This window comes from Taudactylus pleione, unplaced genomic scaffold, assembly GCF_031769625.1.
Source record: "Taudactylus pleione unplaced genomic scaffold, aTauple2 ptg000015l, whole genome shotgun sequence".
NCBI lineage: Eukaryota > Metazoa > Chordata > Amphibia > Anura > Myobatrachidae > Taudactylus > Taudactylus pleione.
In genome coordinates this window covers 8,020,189-8,042,355 of record NW_028284417.1, presented here as the reverse complement: position 1 = coordinate 8,042,355, position 22,167 = coordinate 8,020,189, and the positions used below count along the sequence as shown (strand labels likewise).

At 42.2% G+C, this 22,167-nt stretch overlaps 1 protein-coding gene across 1 annotated transcript in view; it reads left to right on the top strand.

The window, feature by feature from the left end:
- Positions 1-9,106, top strand: part of CDC50A (cell division cycle 50 P4-ATPase accessory subunit A) — a 60,443-nt gene extending 51,337 nt beyond the window's left edge. Inside the window, exons 6-7 of the mRNA XM_088471495.1 lie at positions 2,666-2,875; positions 5,722-9,106. Of these exons, the coding sequence (XP_088327621.1) occupies positions 2,666-2,875; positions 5,722-5,915 (404 nt within the window). The 3' untranslated portion in view covers positions 5,916-9,106. The remainder of the gene's footprint in view (positions 1-2,665; positions 2,876-5,721) is intronic.
- The last annotated feature ends 13,061 nt before the right edge of the window (positions 9,107-22,167 follow it).

The window sequence follows — 22,167 nt, the reverse complement described above, 5'->3', positions numbered from 1 at the left end:
TGGTCCCAGTAAGTGCAAACCAGTTGAGATGGCATGGCGCTGCAGAATGCTGTGGTAGCCATGCTGGTTAAGTGTGCCTTGAACTTTGAATAAATCACCAACAGTGTCACCACCAAAGCACCCACACACCATCACACCACCTCCTCCATGCTTCACAGTGAGAACCACACATGCAGAAACCATGCGCTCACCTTTTCTGCGTCTCCCAAAGACATGGCGTTTGGAACCAAAAATCTCAACTTTGGACTCATCAGACCAAAGTACAGATTTCCACTGGTCTAATGTCCATTCCTTGTGTTTCTTGGCCCAAACAATTCTCCTCCTCTTGTTGTTCATCCTCAGTAGTGGTTTCTTCGCAGCAACACGACCATGAAGGCCTGATTCATGCAGTCTTCTCTGAACAGTTGATGTTGAGATTTGTCTGATACTTAAACTCTGTGAAGACTTTGTGGTCTCTAATCTGAGGTGCTGTTAAGTAGCGGTTTCTGAGGCTGGTAACTCTAATGAACTTACCCTCTGCAGCAGAGGTAACTCTTGGTCTTCCTTTCCTGGGGGTGTCCTCATGAGAGCCAGTTTCATCATAGTGTTTGATGGTTTTTGCAACTGCACTTGAGGATACATTCAAAGTTCCTGAAATTTTCCGGAGCAACTGACCTTCATGTCTAAGTAATGATGGACTGTCGTTTCTCTTTACTGAGTTGAGTGGTTGGTGCCATAATATGGATTACAACAGTAGTCAAATAGTGGTGTTCACTGTGTACTAACCCTAACTCTGCACAACACAACTGAGGGTCTCAAACCCATTAAGAATGCAAGTGATACCACAGATTTACTCTCGACAAGGCACACCTGTTAATTCAAAACCATTCCAAGAGACTACCTCATGAAGCTGATTGCGAGAATGCCAAGAGTGTGCAAAGCTGTCATCCAAGCAAAAGGGGGCTACTTTGAGGAATCTAAAATATAAAACATATTTTGATTTGTTTAACACTTTTTTTTGTTTACAACATAATTCCATATGTGTTCTTTCAGAGTTTTGATGTCTTCAGTATTAATCTACTATGTTGAAAATAATTTAAATAAACAAAAACCATTGAATGAGACTGTGTGTCCAAACTTTTGACTGGTACTGTAGGTCAGTAGTTAGTTTAGACTGAGTGAATCATGTAGCTCACAAGTCACATGATACATTCCCCATCAGCTCAAGACACAGTGCTGAGAGCTGCATGCTATATACAGTAGTTTTATTAATTCCTTAAGACATAGGGGGAGATGTGATCAAATGGAAAATTTGCCCATAGCAACCAATCAGCTTCTGTCATTTTATAGAAAGTGCTAGATAAATGATAGAAGCTGGCATATACAACCCCTACACTATCAGACCCATTATCTCCCTAAATACTAAAAAAATGTATATTTTTGAGAGGAAAACGGAAATGCAATTAGAATACTTATGATTTATAGCGAACTGTGTGCCAGTGAGGCAGCTGTGGGTATCATAATGCTGTAATGATGATGGGCCTATGTTTATGTGGAGGCCTGGAGCTGTATTCCCATCCACCCCATTTTTAATCTAGTCCAGGTGTGTGTTCAGTGACATTAATGGATGCAATTAAAAAATAAGATGGGGTAAAGGTATGGGGTTTTTCCAATTACTGTTTTTTTGTTTTTCTTCCCAATTACGGTGTTTAAAAAGCAAGAAAAAGTTACACGTCACAATATTCTTAATTTGGGTATTTCTCAAAAATAATTAACATTGCAGAGCTAAACAATGTCAATACTACTAGTAGTTTGTTATGTAATGCTTTTTTAAATATTAATAGATCAGACATATTAAACATATCTGATCATTTGAACAAGAATCATCTAGTAGAAATGCTGTGCTGCATGTGTAATAGACTAGTTCTGTGTCCAATCACTTCTATCAGCAGTGTATCAGCCAGTGATGCAATGACCTAAATTAACTGATCTTTTGAACTACTCTTTGAGTGAACTAGATCATAATGATCTAATCACCAAAATGAACTAGATCTCCCATCACTAGCCTGCATTGCCAGTTTGGACCCAATAGACATTGCTAAACCTCCAATAATTTCAGACTTGCCCCTGCAAGAAGACCAAGCCCTCCCTGCACATTGAATTTGATGAGCTTTTTCTTTTGGCTTAAAATTGACAAAAGTATTTTCGGGGGGGATATGGCTATAAAGGTGTAGATATAAAAACGTATTTTTTTTAAAGTGCTTAGGCATTTCCACATTGATCATCTGAAGTTTATCTAACGTTGCCACCTGAATTTGTGTTTCTGGCACATTCTCCAACTTTTCCTGATTAGTGTGTTGCAGGTAACTGAAGACCGTCATGCAGACATAGCGGTGATGTTTTTTTATGTAACAAACAAAACATGTCCTTCATATTACTTTTCCTAAAATGGAATTTGTCGAATTTGTAAAATATATTTATTTGCATGATTGCCCATATGTATTGTGTTGCAATTGATGCTGTTTCCATTTGTTCTTGTCTTTGTGTCCAAATAGGTCCATATATTTTATAGGGCTGAAAATAATTAATTTACTTTTGTTTTTTGTAAAATAAACTCCCCTTTAATCACTAGTGTAATGGTTTCAAATTACCGATTTTGTCTTTATTTTACATTTCTGTTACTTAGGCACAACAAAGCCAATTAATTGGAAGAAGCCAGTGTATCAACTGGATCCAGACAACAGTGGCAACAATGGATTCATCAATGAAGATTTTATTGTTTGGATGCGTACTGCTGCACTGCCGACCTTCAGAAAGCTTTACGGCCTGATAGAAATTGATAATGATTTACATGCAGCCTTAGCACCTGGCAACTACTCTCTACATATAGAGTACAGTATCCTTTTATAAAACAAAGGCTTTTGACGAACATTAATTTTCACATAATGTCTCTAATCTACACACACTAACATTGATTTCTATTCCTGTTGTGTGGATGTGTCAGCGCAAAGTGTCCACTTGCACTTCTAATGCAATTATGCTTCGACATCCTTTCTATTACCTCACCCTCATGAAAGTTCATATTGGTCAATAATCTCACATTGAACTATGTTCTGCCAATCAATGATATAATGCTCATATATCAGCCATTTATGGTAGGCTGTACATCACAAGTTTTTCCTGTGTACCTCTATGGGGTACTAGGCAAAGTCTTCAATGTTGACTGATGCATTGTGGTGTTCTGAAATGGGACATCGAAGCAATTGTGCTGAATTGAATTGCTCCCTTTGAGACTTAAGAAACCATTACTCATATTAAAGACTTATCTCCTGTGAGGCCCAAAATTCAGATTGTAATAATTTTGAGCATCATGAAACTCTCTCAATGACTAAGTCAAATATAACAAATACTGAGGCTTTCAGATCCACCAAAGCTGGGAAGTTATAAGTTGCATATATCTGCTCTACCTTTCCTAATATTGTGTTACACATGCCATAGTTTCCCACACTAGGTAGGTTGATGTGCTGCAAAAAATTAAATTATGACCAGAAGAGGTTAATGATACAGATGTAATCATTGCACCATTAAGCTTTTCACTGGGTTTGGCTCATGGTAGAGCGGCAGTATTCCTAAAAAAAAAAAATGTTGAACCCTTCTACTGACTTTGGTTACTTGTGCTTAATGCTCTCTGTAAAGTATTGTTTTCAAACGGTATCTGGAAAATTTAAAATGTCATACATTTTTACCTTTTTCAATAGTTCCCTGTTCCTCAAGAAAAGCTATTTGTGGAGTCTACATTAAGTAGAGTTAGCAGTGTTTCTCAATTTAAATCATCCAGTAACCAAAATATACAGATTTGTCCTCTTACCCTATGGCTGCAGTAGCACCAAACAGCCCTTCTCTGCGCACCAGTGTCTGTGCTCAGTGTTTTTTTTGCTGTGAAAATGCATCTTGATCAAATTGGATACAACAAGTTGCTTCTTGAGACAACACTGATTAATTTGCGACACTTGTATATCTGTGTGCGTCTGAATCTGTATACGAAGTGCTACGGTGCAGTGGCCGCAGCTTTTTTTTTTTTTCACGCCAAATTCAGTTGTGCTTTGTATACAGCCTCAGTCGCACACAAATATGTGTTGCATATCAAATTAATCACTGCAATGTCGTGAAGCAGGTTGTCGCATCCGATTGCAACGAAGATGAATTTTGGACAAAAAAGATGCTCAGAGCAAGCTGAGTCGCACAGGCTCATTTGCACAAGGCTTCTCATGGCATATAGAGGCTAGATGTATGAGAACAGTTCTGTATTTTGAAACATAAAGGCCATGCTCCCACTGGGGATCTATTTTTTTTTAATTTTTTTTATAGAACTTGATTTTGGGAGGTCTTTGGAATGCATTAAATGCAGTAAGAAGCATTTGGAAAACTGCAACACAACCAAACGGTGTAGTAAAAAAAACCAGTGCAAGTGCTAACATTTGACATCTGATTCCATTGTCAAAACTGTGCACATTTATTAACAACACTAGGAAACACGTGAATGCCAGTTGGTATAAAGCTTAATTTTGTTGGAAGCTGGGTGATTACTATACCATTCAACTAGTTTAACAATTCATCAGGTAATTAAATCCTATGCAAATCCTCAATATGACCTTGTATTATTTTGAGTTTGTTAGTAACACTGAGCCTAGTATACAAGCTGAGAAGTTTCCTTGGGCATTGTGAGAAATGGTATAAAGGTGGACAGAGGCAGCCGGTGCTCATAGGAGGGGCAGAGATGTTTCACCACTAGCAGCTCTTCTATGGAAGTATCCCCACTTCCTTAAATAATAAAATAAAATAAATTGGAAAAAGCGCTCCGTGGTGTTGGGCAGAGTGTAATAATGAATTTTTTATATACCCAAATGTTCAGGGCCTGTTTGAGTGTATATGGAAAGTCACGATGGAGAATACATTGAAATGGAGTGAGATCAAAACTGGTGGGCAATATCTTGAGGCTGGGTGTTCAGGACTTGAGTCCCCTGAGACGCAAATAAGTCTATATGACGGGGAATGATCAGCAGAAACTTCTAAGGATCGATATGTAATGTACAATGTTAATCCAATACAGTGGCCTACTGAGGGTCACTAATCACCAAGAGAAAGTTCACATAACCTGGTGGGCAAAAACTGTCGGCTGGGTGTTGATTAGTCAATTTTAAATTAATTTAACTCAGCTAGGCAAAAACTGTTGGCAGAATGTTGAATGAAAACACATAGACTTTGTCCAGGATTTTGGATGTAATGGGCCTTCTCCACTGTTCACACCACTTCAAACTTTTCTCACATAGCAGAGCCCTCTATCAAACCTCCTGGGTGTACAGGGATTAACATTGTACATTACATATCGATCCTTAGAAGTTTCTGCTGATCATTCCCCGTCATATAGACTTATTTGCGTCTCAGGGGACTCAAGTCCTGAACACCCAGCCTCAAGATATTGCCCACCAGTTTTGATCTCACTCCATTTCAATGTATTCTCCATCGTGACTTTCCATATACACTCAAACAGGCCCTGAACATTTGGGTGTATAAAAAATTAATTTATTATTACACTCTGCCCAACACCACGGAGCGCTTTTTCCAATTTATTTTATTTTATTGTGAGAAATGGTGTCCACATACTTTTGACCATGTTGTATATGTATGTGTCTGTATATATAATATATATTTTTTATTGCAGTTTTCCTATACATTTCTCAGATTATCCTGTTAACAGCTTTGATGGAAGAAAGAGGATGATCCTAAGCACAATCTCTTGGATGGGGGGAAAGAATCCATTTTTAGGAATTGCATACATCACTGTGGGCTCCATATGTTTTTTCTTGGGTATAGTTCTGCTTATAATACATCATAAATATGGAAATCGGAATAACAGTGCTGATATTCCAAACTAATGGTTTTCATTATGTGTTGCATGTGCATCTAAAAAAGGCTTCCTGCTATAGTTTAATTGATGTGCTCCTATTAAGGCCATTTTATTTATTGTTCCCTGCAATAACTCCATAAAGTATTATAGTGCACATTTTAGACCAATTAAAATGGAAGCTATGTATCGGTTGGCCACTTCTTGCAGGTTTTTTTATTCTAGCCTTCTAGCACAGTTGCAAATGGCTGTACAGTTAAGACACTTTAGTTTTTCCCTTTTTACTTTTGTTTGTTTACTGTACCTATTTTTTAATGGTTTTTTTTTGTTTGTTTTTTCCCATACGGAAAACTTGAGCTCATAGAGAGAGCACATAAAATTGATGTTCAACAGAGTACAATTAAGTCTTTTGTTATGGCTTTTTATACATGGCTGTGAGATATGTACCAGCTACCTTTTACATTTAATGGGCCCATTCATTTGTGATGGATTGCTCCAATTCAACGGTTGTTCTGCCCGGGTAGGAGAATCTGAGAAATCCACACCAAAAACTGTTCGGGATCGGCAAGTTGTGGATTTTTAACATGCTTTTTTTTCCCCTCAATCTGCTGAAGTGTTTCTGATCGGCGAATCTGATGGGCAGAACAGGGAATCTGGGTCATAGATGTATGAGCCACATTAAGTATTGAGTAATGGTTCTCATACATCTGTAATGGATTGCCCTAATGTCCTCATTCTGCCAATGCCAGAGTTGGGGCTATCCAAAATTTTTGATTCTTCAATCCCGTCCAAAAAATTATCGTGATCGGTGTGTAAGGGATTTGTAATATGGTTTTTCCCTGATCTATCGACGGATTGTCGATAATCGATGGCTGCTGATTGGTGTATCTGATCAGCAGAACAGAGACATCCGGGCCAGAGAATGTAAAAATAATTCTTTGGGTTTCTTTTTGGGTTTTTTTAAAGAAAATAATGCATAATTCAAATGCAAGTGAGCCATCGCATACATTTTACATTGTATTCTTTCCCTCTGAGGCTTGATGCATTGATGAAAGAGAGAATGTTTGGTATTTGAATTACTTTCTCTGTAAATTACTGTATTTGAAGAAATCTGTTACATAATACATCTCGTACCTCATTTCCATCAAAATGTACAGGGTGTGTCTATTGGTTTCTGATTCTCTAACATATTGTCTGTCATAATAGAACTGTTATGATCCCAGTACAATACACCAGCCTTTTCTTTCCCCTGTAGAACATCATCCTCCTCTCTTCCTTTTCTCTATAACCCCTAAAATCTTTTTACATCTGTTGGGTTTGACAACATTTAATGGGCTATGGATTTATGTACATACCACTAATTGTTAAAAAATTTAATTTATTTTAGCTGATAAAGTGATGGGCTTGAGATCTCTTAAGGCTTATTATGTCTTCTTTTGATTTTACTTTTACTCTTACAGTTGCTTTCAATGATTTAGGATAATCTGTAGGACATCACTATTCCTGAACCAGAGAAGCAGCTTTACAGGATTTGACAAAATAGTTTTACATAGCTTGCAAATCATTTATTACAGAAATATTTTGGATGGTTAACTTGGCATTGAAATTCTGTCAGATCCTTCCATGTTAATATAACACAAGTTATCCGGGAAGGAAATGTTATTTGTTACTGCTTGCACCCCATAGAGGTGTGACCAAAAACCAGTAATGTTATCCTTTCATAAATATCTGCAATATACCTTGGAATATTAGCAATCTCCTCAATTAAGTGTGTATCTTGTTACCGAACCAAACAAACAAAAAAATTTGTATTACGTTATAGTTATCTACTTTTAATATTTGTTTCCTATAGTGCTGACCGTTAGGTCATGAAGAAAAATTTTTTTTTTGTTTGCTTGAAATGTTTTGTTTTGCTACATTTTTACTTGATTTACTTCTATATTAGGTGTACATGGTGAAGGGTCTTATGTAGTTTAATAAATTATGTAAATGTTCCTGCTGATTGCTTTCTTTTTCTTTAAATTATTTTAACATTCCTTCAGGGCTGTTATGTTTCTTTTGGAATATTACTTGCCAACAACAAAATTAATTGTACCAAAAATAAATGTACTGGTTTTTATGTCTCTGCTTTGAAATTGTGTAGAAATTATGATTGCATTTATTTTTCAAGCCATAGTTTATGCAAAATATTATTTCTCTGTTGCGTAATTGCAGGGCTTGGATCATGTAAGTTCCCTTTTAGTTGGTTGGATATTATTCTCTATAGAACAAGCAACAAGATTCTTTTGTAGTTAGTTGCATTGGAAACCATTAACTTCTTTCAAAAAGGTATCCTCTGTCTGAACTTCAATAAAATAGCATGTCAAATGGAATAGTGATTGTAACAATGTTTCATAACCTATTATCCATTGTAAAATTGCATCTAACAATTTTGTGCAGTTACAGAGCATGTGCGTTAAGATAGTGTTCTTCAACCTAAACTTATACTATTTCTAACCGTCTCTAAAGATTTGTTCATTGGAATTAACTGTAGATTACAATAAATATTAGCAATTCAATCACAATACTGCACACCTTCAGTGAGGCATTTTATATATATTTTATCAGGAGAATGGCTAACCTATTTTGCACAGTATTTTTATTATATACACTCCTACATATGATGTACAGTGCTACCCGCAAGCGGGTACCTGTCCACTTGGCCTGATATCCAGTGTATGTGACCTGAAAACAATTGCAATGCACTGTAATAATACAATTGAAATCAGTAGGATCGTTATCATGCCGGCTGGTAAAAGTGGTTATCTTTTGGCATCACTAGGACCTGTAAATGGTAACCAAAATCATCCGGCCACTTGGCCCAAATGGCTGCATCTTGGCCAAATTGGTAATAGATTCTGGGGCTCCATGGGCTGTTTGTTTGAGAAGCTTTACAGGTAAGCAAATGAGAAGTAGAGTCCAGAAAGCTTTTGTGAAGATATCTGCTTTAATAAAATGTAAAGATTCATCAGGCAGCAGGGGAATCTTATGAAGAGAAGAGCTTCAGAATATGTCATGCATTTTTGTTTCAATGCAGTTAAAAAATAACTGAAATGTCTCTACTGAAATGATGTACACTACTTAGTTGTCATAATTCAAAAGAACTATCATTTTCTTTCTTGCTTTAGGTCTGTCTGTTACTCTGGTACTTTCCTCAGTTAATAAATTCTCTTGAAGAATGTACCCATTGTACTGTCATTAATGAGAGTCTCTGCAATTATATTACTTCAGAAAATAGAGCAAAACCTCCTTACATGATCGTAACATAATACTCATATTACTTGTTATACATTTTCTATGGCTGTACTTGCATGAATTCACACAAGTGAGCTGTACTTCTACGTAATGCAACATGAATTGGTTGTCCATTTCATCTTGGCCATAACTCCTTATGTGCTTCAAATGTGTATATACCCTACCCAATACGTCATCTGATAAATAAAACCTGATCCTTCTCGCTTAGTCTTATTTAAAAGGCACCACAATAGGATAACACTGAGAATGAGAATTGTATGTACAAGCAGTACATAAATTCACATACATTATTAACCCCTTTGCTGCAGAGGAGGTGTTGGGACTCATCCTCCATGTTACCATTTCTGTCATTCTAAATATTTTAGGAATATGATGATTAGAGACATTGCCTGAATTAAAATACCATTAATGATTGAATGTGATTTACACCATAGTGAATAGTGTGTGTGTGTGTAATAAATATATATATATATATATATATATATATATACACACACACACACAGGTCCATAAATATTGGGACATTGACAGAATTTTCATATTTTGTCCTCTATTCACTACCACAATGGCTTTGAAATGAAACAAACAAGATGTGATTTAACTGCAGACTTTCAGATTTAATTTGCGGGTAATTACATCCAAATCATGTGAACGGTGTAGGAATTACAACGGTTTCTATATGTGCCTCCCACTTTTTAAGGGGCCAAAAGTAATGGGACAAACTAAACAATCCTAAATCTAACTTTCACTTTTTAATACTTTGTTGCAAATCCTTTGCAGGCAATTACAGCCTGAAGTCTGGAATGCATAGACATCACCAGACGCTAAGTTTCATCCCTGGTGATGCTCTGCCAGGCCTCTACTGCAAATGTCTTCAGTTCCTGCTTGTTCTTGGGGCATTTTCCCTTCAGTTTTGTCTTCATCAAGTGAAATGCATGCTCAATCGGATTCAGGTCATTGGATTGACTTGGCCATTGCATAACATTCCACTTTTTAGCCTTAAAAAACTCTGGTTGCTTTTGCAGTATGCTTCGGGTCATTGTCCATCTGCACTGTGAAGCGCCGTCCAATGAGTTCTGAAGCATTTGACTGAATATGAGCATATAATATTGCCCGAAACACTTCAGAATTCATTCTGCTGCTTTTGTCAGCAGTCACATCATCAATAAATACAAGGGAACCAGTTCCATTGCCAGCCATACATGCCCACGCCATGACACTACCACCACCATGCTTCACTGATGAGGTGGTATGTTTTGGATCATGAGTAGTTCCTTTCCTTCTCTTCTCATCACTCTGGTACAAGTTGATCTTTGTCTCATCTGTCAATAGGATGTTGTTCCAGAACTGTAATGGCTTTTTTAGATGTTGTTTGGCAAACTCTAATCTGGTCTTCCTGTTTTTGTGGCTCACCAATGGTTTGCATCTTGTGGTGAACCCTCTATATTCACTCTTGTGAAGTCTTCTCTTGATTGTTGACTTTGACACATATACATCTACCTCCTGGAGAGTGTTCTTGATTTGGCCAACTGTTGTAAAGGGGTTTTTCTTCACCAGGGAAATAATTCTTTTGTCATCCACAGTTGTTTTCCGTGATCTTACGGGTCTTTTGGTGTTGCTGAGCTATCCGGTGCGTTCTTTCTTTTTAAGAATGTTCCAAACAGTTGATTTGGCCACACCTAATGTTTTTGCTATCTCTCTGAAGGGTTTGTTTTTTGATTTTTCAGCCTAATGATGGCTTGCTTCACTGATAGTGACAGCTCTTTGGATCTCATATTGAGAGTCGACAGCAACTGATTCCAAATGCAAATGTCACACCTAGAATCAACTCCAGACCTTTTACCTGCTTAATTGATAATGAAATAACGAGGGAATAGCCCACACCTGTCCATGAAATAGCTTTTGAGTTGATAGTCCCATTACTTTTGGCCCCTTAAAAAGTGGGAGGCACATATTGAAACTGTTGTAATTCCTACACCGTTCACCCGATTTGGATGTAATTACCCTCAAATTAATCTGAAAGTCTGCAGTTAAAGCACATCTTGCTTGTTTCATTTCAAAACCATTGTGGTGGTGAATAGAGGCCAAAATTCTGTCAATGTCCCAATATTTATGGACCTGACTGTGTGTGTGTGTGTGTGTATGTATATATATATATATATATATATATATATATATATATATATATGTGTGTATGTATGTATATGTATGTGTGTATATATATATATATATTTTGTAGGAAGAAGTTCAGTAGATGACTTACATTAGTTTATAAGAGTATGTATACATGTATCAAATACTGTAGGGAATGATCATGTTTATATGTCTGATATACAGTAAATGTATCACTGTTCAGAGAGTTTGAACAGGTTTTCCCTGCTTATGTCATAAAACAATGAAATGGGCACTGGTATTCATAGGTGTGTAGGCGATATGCATACAATTAAGATCAGAATCAAAGTGTAGCAGACCTTGGGCAATCATAAAACCAGTTCATCCATTGTCCAGGCCAGGGGCAATTTAGCTACTATACCACCAAGAGGTCACAATTCTTGATCCTAACACCCCAGCCAAACGAATATATTTACACCTCAAACACAACCAAAGGAAGATTATTAAGGAATAGAAATTCCTCATTTTATAACACCATGTTGCTTGAGCAGAAATATCAAACTTGGTCCAGTAAACATGATTTACAACTCCTTGGAGTTTAACTGGCTAACCTATAATTATCTATTACAATTGAAACCTATGAGGATATGCCAGTTAATGCATAAGTTAGGGATATAAATATGAGTTGTAGTAGAGAAGTGATGGGTATGGTGAGTATAGGAGCTCAGGCAGTACAGCTCAGTCTGGAGAAAGGACAGAGCAGATATTCGCTCCCTCTGGACTGCAAACATCAAGGAGTATGAATAGTATGTTATTGTCTAAATTTGTTAAATTGTTTAAATTTTATGTCTTAGAGAAGCATAAATATTCCTAGTATATATTTCACTACTGTGTATAACATTCTGCATAATTTGATTTGCCTGTAAAAACTAAATTTCTACATCAGGGTCCATAGGGTATCCACAGGATACCTTGGGGTATAGGTGATGACGTCAGGCATCGGGCACCATAGAGTTCAGTTTTCAGCCTCCCAGGATGCACTACGGTCCCCTCCTATACCCCGCCCCCGAGCCAAGGCATCTCAGTTTCGTTTGGTGCCCGGCCGGAGTCGGATGCACCTGTTTAGAGGGGGGCTAAGGATAGCCCCTGAAGTTTTCTTCAAAGCAGCTGTGGCTGCACATCTGGAAGTACAGCATGGACAGTCGGTGCTGACGTCCATGCTGTCTTCCCTACACCCCTGCCGGTACTGATCCGGGGATGCTTGTAAGCATCTGGGGTCACAGCTAGCGGTGACCCCAGATGTTTGGGACCATGGCCAGATTCAAGGGGGCAGCGGGGTCCCGCGGTGGGACCCTGTTGAAATACGGTCCAGAGGCCCCAGGCAGGGGGGCTCCCTGGGGACTGGCTGCAGCGTGGAGCCAGGTAACTAACCTGCGCTTCCACTACCCCCCTGGGACAGCGGACCGCGGCTGAGCGGTAGCGCTGCGGTGTCCCAGAGGTTAATTGCATGCCAGGGGAGCGCGCCTTTCCTGTAACACAGCCGGCGCCTCCCCCGCTACACACAGCCCTCTCTGCTCTAGCTGACTGGTCCTGTGGCAGCGCTCCTCCCCCAGGCCGGCCTCCTCTCTGCTCCTCGGTGGCCATATTTTGCTGGAACATGGTGAGCGCTGCTGGAAGCTGAAGATCGGTGGCATCGCGGTCTGGGTCCCCCGGCATACCTCTCCTCCGTTGGTTCAGATCTGTGTATGCAGCGCTGTGTCCTACCAGGCTCTGTGTCTGCGTGGTTGATAATCAGTGCGGATAGTGCAGGGAATTGATTTCTTTGCATTGTATGTGACCTGCTAGCGTCTGCAGCCTGTACTTTCATTTTCTACTGTCAGCCATTTCACTGTCCCTGATCTTTTTCTGCTAAAGCCTGTGTGGTGATTGCAGGGTGGTCTCACACTATACTAACAAGTATCAGTGAGAGGGGTCACATACTTACCATCATGTCTGAGAGTGACTTTCCTCTCCAGCTTATGTGTACTACGTGTAAGGTACCAATAGCAGAGGGGGAGGGTAACGCGGAGGGGCTATGTCGTCAGTGTTATTTATTGGCACGACCAATTACTGTCACGGCTCCGGTACTGGAGCCGCCCTGGGCTTGTTTTGCCAAAGTGCTTACAACCCTTGTGGGCCAGTTAGCTCCGCAGCCTGTGTTCTCACAGATGGGATTGTCCCAGCAGTCAGTGGTGTCGTCACCCATGCAGGGTTTCCCGAGACAACTGATGGTACCACACAGTCTCCCTATTTCCCCTCCCCAGGTTTCTCAGGAGCCTGCGTGGGTTAATTCACTGACAAGTTCTGTACAGCACTTGTCGGACGTGTTACAAGGGGAGTCTGTATTGAGGCCACATAGGCCGGTGGCGTCTCTGTCCACTCCTTATAAGGATGACAACGTGACGTCTGATGATGGGGAGATTCTGGATCTTTCTGACCAGGAACCTCCCCGTACTAAAGAGTCGGACGCTAGGTCCAAGATTTATATTCCTGGACTTATTCGGGCAATCTGCACAGCTTTAGTGATTGAGGATGAAGATCCTCCGGTGTCCAAATCTAAATGCCTTTTTTAAGGATATTAAGGGTGACGCCACAATGTTTCCTCTTTAGGGTCAGTTAGTGGACCATTTAGAGGAGGCGTGGAAACATCCTGGCAAACGGTATCAGCCTCAGAGATGCTTGACGGTGGCTTATCCGTTTGCGGATAATTATTTTTCTAAGTGGGAATCCCCTCCACAAGTGGATTCTCGTGACACGCCTAGTCCGATGTGCCACATTGCCCATGCCCTCCATGTCTTCCTTGAAGGATGCTACGGACCGTAAGGTGATCATCTGCCTAAAGTCCGTTTATTCCCTTGCGTGGGGGGGCAGCTAGGCCGGCTATGGCCATTTGTTGGGCAGCCAGGGCTATGGAGCGCTGGGCTGATAGTTTGGAGGCGTCTTTTGATTCCGACTGTTCGGCTGAACAGACCGAGTTGATAGGCAATCTCCGGGATTCGGCCACTTATATCACTTATATCAATGAAGCGGCCTTGGATATCAGTACCCTGGCGTCTCTGATTTCTTCGGCAGCTGTAGCTGCTCGTCGCACCTTATGGTTGTGATCTTGGAAGGCGGACGCTGATTCCAAGAAGGGCTTGGAAGCGTTGCCTTTTAATGGAGAAGTCCTATTTGGTCCAGATCTGGACAAAATCATAGCCACGCTGGCGGCAGCCAAATCGGCTTGTCTTCCGTCTGCTGCGGTTCCTTCCAGTTCAGGTACGTCGTCCTTTCAGGGCCCAGGGTAGGCCTAAGACAGTCTTTTCCCAGACAGGCTGGCCCCAAAAAATCGTCCGAGCCCCGGAAATAGGCCTGGAGTACCAGACGTCCGGCCCCTAAGCCAGATGACAAGCCTGCGGCCTGATGGTCCGGGCCTCCCTTTGGGGGAGGCCACCTGCTGCAGTTCGCCCAGTGTTGGTCGGTTACCACGACAGACACTTGGATTCACGAGTTGGTTTCTCATTGGTACGCCCTCTCCTTTTGGCACAGGCCCCCGTACCGATTCTTCACCACGGGTCTTCCATCAGACCGGAAGAAAGCCATGGAACTGCGGAAGGTTTTGCACACTATGCTCCAGGCTGGAGTTATAGTGCCTGTTCCATTTTCCCAGAGGGGCCAGGGTTTCTATTCCAGTCTGTTTTTGGTGCAGAAACCCAATGGGTCGTATCGTCCGATCCTCAACCTCAAAGCACTCAACAGGTCTTTGCGGGTGCCGAGGTTTCGGATGGAGACCCTACGGTCCATCATTCTGGCGCTGGAACCTGGGGACTACATGGTGTTGTTGGACATACAGGACGCTTACCTGCATCTCCCTATTCTTTTACGCCATCAACAGTTCCTCAGGTTTGCAATCCGCAACGATCACTTTCAGTTCCGGGCGTTACCTTTTGGGCTGGCGACAGCACCACGTGTATTCACCAAGGTGATGGCGGTCATGGCAGCTTCCCTGCCCCTGCAGGGAGTCCGCATGTTACCGTACTTGGACGACCTTCTGTTTGTGGCAGGATCTCCAGAGCTCCTTCTACGCCACTTGGACCTGACCATTGTGGTACTGCAACGGCACGGCTGGTTGATAAACTGGCAGAAGTCCACCCTGATCCCGTCTGCACCTCGGAGCCTTACTGGATTCCGGACAGCAACGGATCTTTGTGTCGGATCTCTGCCTTGCAGTTGAGGGTGCGCAGTTGTCTGCAGAATCGCAGTGTGTCTCTGCACTCGGCGATGAGGTTACTGGGCTCCATGGTGTCAGTATTCTATATGGTGGAATATGCCCAGTTTCACTCCAGACCTCTGCAGCAATTGATCCTGTCCAAATGGAATGGACTGCCTCAGAGTCTAAAATCCCAGACGATGGTGCTCACTCCGGAGGTTCGCCTGTCCCTAGCCTGGTGGTTGCAGACGACCCATCTCAACAAGGGTCGTCCATTCTGGGTGGCGAATTGGGTCCTGTTGACAACGGACGCCAGTCTTCGGGGCTGGGGAGCAGTCACGGGTCCACACTTGTTCCAGGGCAGGTGGACTCGGGCGGAAGCAGAGCTTCCAATAAACATCTTGGAGCTCCGCGCGGTTTTCAATGCTCTCCAGCAGGTACCTCGGGTTCTCCAAGGTCACCCCGTGCAGGTCCAGTCGGACAACGCCACCACCGTGGCCTACATAAATCGGCAAGGAGGAACCCGAAGTCGGGCGACTCTCGTAGTGGTGTCCCGAATCCTGGTTTGGGCAGAGCGCAATCTCCCGGCCATATCAGCAGTATTCATCCCAGGAGTCCTAAACTGGGAGGCGGACTTTCTCAGTCGCCAGGACGTTCATCCAGGGGAATGGTCTCTGCACCAGGACGTCTTCCAACTTCTGGTGGACAGGTACGGTCTTCCAGAGATCGACCTCATGGTGTCACGGCACAACAAAAGTTGCCGGTGTACGGGTGTCGCACAAGAGACGAAAAGGCGTCTCTGGTGGATGCTCTGTCCGTCCGGTGGACGTTCCGGTTTGCTTATCTGTTTTCCCTTCCACGGGTAATCCGGAAATTCAAACAGGAAAGAGGGACGCTCCTGTTGATAGCTCCCGCGTGGCCCCGGAGGCACTGGTTCTCAGACCTCCAGGGACTGTCCGTGGACATTCCTCTGCGGTTGCCGTTACGACCGGACCTCCTGTCACAGGGTCCTTGTCTTCACCCGGACCTGACTGCTGTCTTTGACGGCGTGGCTGTTGAGACGGCCATGTTAAGGTCCAGGGGCTTTTCCAGCTCTGTAATGCAAACAATGCTAGGGGCTCGGAAACCATCCTCTGCAAGGATATATGCCACATCGTGTGTGGCATACGTTCTTCCAGTCGTGCCGACCGAGAGGTTATGCTCCGCGGGAGTTCCATCCGTCTAGAGTGTTAGCTTTCCTACAGGCGGGACTGGACCATGGGCTTCGCCTTGTGTCTCTGAAGGTGCAGGTATCTGCCCTGTCTGTCTGGTTCCATCGTAGGATTGCTACAATCCCTGATGTGCGCACCTTTTATGCAAGGTGTTCTCAGAATTCAGCCACCTTTTGTTCCACCGGTGGCGCCTTGGGATTTAGCTGTGGTCCTGAGGGCTCTCCATGGACCGCCGTTTGAACTACTGGGCTCAGTGGACCTCAAATGGCTGACAGCTAAAACAATTTTCCTTCTGGCCATTGCTTCGGCCAGACGTGTTTCTGTCTTAGGGGCTCTCTCCTGTAGACCCCCTTTTCTGATTTTTCATAGGAACAGGGCGGTGCTGCGCACTCGTCCTGGTTTCCTTCCAGTTTTCACATCAACGAGGAAATTGTTGTGCTGGCTTTTAATTCACCTGATCTTTCAGTGGGTTGAGGACACTTTGGACGTTGTGTGGGCCTTAAGGATATATGTTGACCGCACTTCTTCGTTTAGGAAGTCGGACGCCTTGTTTGTCCGCTATGGCTTCCGTAAAAAGGCTGCAAAGCAGACTTTGTCAGGCTCGATTCGTATGGCCATTTCAGAAGCTTATCTTCATGAAGGCTTTCTGGTTCCTTCCTCTGTGAGGGCTCATTCCACTAGGTCTGTGGGTCCTTCGTTGGCTGCTCGACGTGGTGCCTCTGCAGTCCAGATCTGCAAAGCTGCCACATGGTCCTCGGTCCATACCTTTGTCAGGTATTACGCGTTTTACGCCTTTGCCTCTCAGGATGCTTCCTTCGAGCGGCGGATTCTCCTTTCACCACAGGAGCGTCCCCAACATTAAAGGATACTGCTTTGGGACATCCCCAAGGTATCCTGTGGATACCCTATGGACCCTGATGTAGAAAATATGAGCTATGGTAAGAACTTACCTTTGTTATCTCTATTTCTACGAAGTCCATAGGGTTCCACAGGACTCCCACCCTGTCACACCTGTGCTGCTGATGGGCTTTGCTCTGGTCACCGGTTTTTCCGTCTCCCTCTGGTGAGAATGTGTTTTGTGTGTGTGTGTAGATCTTTTTTTTTTTTTCTCTCTCTTCCTTATCCTCCGGCCTATGGCTTGGTACGTAACTGAGATGCCTTGGCTCGGGGGAGGGGTATCGGAGGGGGATCCTAGTGCATCCTGGGAGGCTGAAAACTTAACTCTATGGTGCCCGATGTCTGACGTCATCACCTATACCCCGTGGTATCCTGTGGACTTCGTAGAAATAGAGATAACAAAGGTAAGTTATTACCATATCTCATATCTGAAATCAGAGCTTGAATTTCATGTCTGAACTCACTGAATCATAATTCATACGTATGCATGTATTTGTGTGTGTATTTATATGATAAAATGTATGTTAATTGAACTTTTATATTTATAAATATAGCAAACAAATATTATTATTGGAGACACGCATCTTCAATAATTGGCACCCTAGGTATAAATATAGAAAATATTTCTCTACAATGTACATAGTAAGACTGAGGAGGACAAGTCCCACATTGCAAGGAACAATAAAAAAAAAATCTTCCTAATGATACCCTGTCTGGTTCTAATGAACAGTCGAGACCCTCACCAGCCCCCTGGTTAGATCGTAATTGACGGTGGAGTGCACACCATTGCTAATAACCCTATGACATAGAAAAAAGTCCCCTTTTTCAAACGGTGTGCCCAGTGATCACACTGATTACAAGTCATTAACCCTGTGCACTACAGAAAAATAATGTAGTTAAGGCATGGGGGAAAATCTCCCCCCCCCAACCTGGCTACAAATAATTAAGGGGCATCCATTTTAGAAAGAGGTGGGATACATTATTTCAAATGTTGGGGCCCCTTAGTACATATTGCCTTGTAATCACAGGCAATGCTACCCCCACACTATAAAATAGGTTTTCCATATGGTGAGGTGGGGGGAAGGGCAGTACATGTCCTATCATCCCGCATAACGACAGCTTCAAACAAGTGGGACAAAGTCCTCACTTTCAAATTATGTGACCCACTAGTAGCTATTGTCTGTGATATTGAAAACATATGTTTTCTGTATATGGGTGGTAAGGCACATCTGTAAATGTGGGGTCACCCACATATGGAAGAGGAGAGTCCCCTCTTTCTAATCATGTGGCCTGCTTAGCGGCTAGTGTTTGGTGATGACCAGACAACATTGCCCAGTGCTGCAGAAAAAATAGCTTTCCACAGATATCTCCCTCGTACTGGCCAGCCCACACACAGGGGCACCCTATCCTGAAAGAGGGGAGACTTATTTAGTAGTTATTGTCTGATGATCAGCAGACAATAACTAAAACAGTGCGCAAAAATTAAAATTTCCACAGATGGGAATCTAAAACCCAAAAGAGTAATTTAAAAAAACATTAAAATTTCAAGTGCAGATTTTTTCTAGTCAAAACCTATACATAGAATCCTACTTATTGCTATTTTGAAAAGGTGGGTTATTGGTAAAACAAGAACCACAAAGTGTTTCTTTGAGTTGCTTAGAAGACCAAAAAAAAAATTAAAAATCATGTTTGCTTTCAGTTTCCTTCCTTGAATTCAATAAAAAAAAAAATTGTTTGGCCTTTTGGGTTAAATTATTTTTGTACGTTTAACAATGAGTAAAAAGACTAATGGTGTTTTATGAAAATACAAAAAAACAAGGTATAATATGTGTGGGTACGGCATTGAAAAAAAAAAAAATCAGGCTATGGGGCATATTCAATTTGCCGTGAGGGTTCACCCGCGATTAATTTCTGCCACAAAGACCTGCGGCGCGGGGATTAGCTATTCAATTAAATAGCTTTTTCCCCCGCATCGTTAAATCAGGTCACGTGCGCGTAAACACTCTGATTCAGTGAAAACTGCGGATTTGGCGTGTTTGCCGATTAGGCCGTTTTTTACGTGGATTTTACCTCACACTTCCAAGAAATATGTGGTAAAGTCCGACTGCGGGGACTAATACGAGGAATCCCCCCTAATTGAATTGGATCAGTGCGACAATTAGCTGCGGGGTGAACTCCCGCAGCTAATTGAATATGCCCCATTGATGTTGGAATGTAACTAGCGCAAATGTGAAGAAATTACCTCAGCAGAAGGGTAAGAAAACCTTCAGCAACGAAGTGTGCATTTATGTAGAGAATACAAATGGGAGATGGTCCTGCTCATATAATCTTATAATCTATAGGACAGTGGTGGCTAAAGTGAGCGCGGTCACTCAACCCTTAGGTTGCGGTAATGTCTTGCAGCAGCCAAGAAGAATCAAGCTGATTCTCATTGGCTGAGGCTGTCACATGTAGCAATCTCCATTGTACCAGTGGCATCAGGAGTGAGGGTGAGCACAGGCGCACCAAACCAGTACAGGGACCTGTGGGAGAAGTGTGTGTGAAGATAATTTGAAACTGTGCCTTGGTCTCTCCTCTTCACTGGCAGTGTCAGAGGAGCCAGGACTCTGCAAAGGAAGAATAAAAAGGCAACCTTTTTGGTAGGTAGACCACAAGTTTGATGTGTCGAAGAGGTGTGGGGGCGTAGTAGAGGAGCATCATGAAGCACACACAAATGGCAGATGAGGAGCACACTGAAAAAAATACAGAGGGGAAGGGACACAAAAAAGTACATAGTTGGTAGGTGAGGGGCACAAAGGATATACATATGGGGCAGCATTACTGCTCACCATTAGCTAGTTACACTGGTAGAGGGCAGAGCAGCAGCTGCATAAATATAACTGTTATGCATCTAAATTCTGTTACTGTGGTTTGGGAACAGAAGCTGAATTAGTCATAACACAGTGTGCCTTGTATCTGGGGGTGTATAGCTACATAACATTGTGTGGTGTGCCTTTAATACTAATACAAACCTGAAGAAAATGTATTGGTGTATCTGAGTGTGTTTACTACATTATCCAGCTACATAACACTAATTAATTTCAAATTGCTGTTTATATTTCAATTGCTGAGCCATAAAAAGCATACCTCACAACAGTCCCAATTTTGGTGGGACAGTCCCCACGTACCTTGCTGCAAGACCGTGTCCCCTTTTCCAGGCGTGCGCAAATGTCCCTGCTTGGTAGATCGTGAAAGATTTTTGCCCTGTAGAGTAGATCAAGTCCAAAAAGAGGAGTGGTGGTAATCTAGAAAGAAAATAAGTTTCAAGGGCACACTTGGAGGCCTGAAAAAAGTCTGATGGAGCAGAGGGGAGCCATCCAGAATTTAGGAGGAGCTTGGGAGAGATCCTGAATGAGAGAGTGGAGAATGGTAATCAGGGAGGGGTGAGGAAGCAATCATTAGTTAAGCAAAGAGAGTAGCAGGTAGTATGTGAGGAAATTAATCTGGATATGTAGGGAGGTTGAGAGCTTTGTAGGTGAGAGGAGCTAGCATTGACTGGCTGAGGGGCTGCAGAAGTATTGCAGTGATAGTGAAAATAAGGGCAGGTAGCAGAGTTGAGGATATACTGGAGAGGGAAAATCATAAGGGAGCAGATTACAGTTATTGAGGTGAAAATCTTGAGGACATGAATACATTTTAGTAACACTCAGGGTAAGGAAGGGCTGCATACTGTACATTTTGTGCAGATGTAAATGACAGGATTGTGAAAAGGAATTAATTCAGTGTTGGAAGTACTGGGTTTCAGAAAGCTTTCTGCCATCTTGAATAATATGGGTCACAGACAGTAGATGACATGTGAGAGGACAGAGGTAGTGAACTCCAGGAAAGGTATGTAAATGTTGATATCTTCGGCATAGACGTGGTACCAAACCCAAAGGAACTGATCAGCTTACTGAGGAAAGACTTGTAAAGGGTGAAAAGGAGGGCCAAGGACGGAACCTTGGAGTAACCCACTTAGAAGGTGAGGGGTGCAGATACGGAGAAGGAGCAATTGAACAAGTAAGAAGTGAATTGGGTGTGTTGAGTTGTGAAGCCCAATTGAGGGTTTGGAGAAAAAGGATCAACAGTGTGAAATGCTGCTGTAAAGTCAAGGAGTATAAGATTAGAGATTTGGCTGTGAGGGCAGTTTCCCGTGAATGAAGAAAAGGCAGAATGGAGAGGATGGATATCACTTGCCATAAAAGACAGTAATTGCAGAGCTTAACCTCCTGACTGCACCTAGATAATTTACACCAAGAGGAGGCTACTCGGGTGTCGGTTGCTGTAAAGGATGTATCTGTTTGAATCTGTATTGACCGAGAACAATTAAGACTTCACCAGCACAAAACTTGAGCAAGTGATTGCTGACATGCCCAGTGGCAAGTTCTTCACAATATTTGACACAAAAGATATAAATTTTGTCAAATCATCCATCTTAACCACATTCATGATACAGGTGGGCAGGTATGCATTCTTTAGTACGCCATATGTACTGGTAGTGAGGTCTTTCAATGCTGCATGCA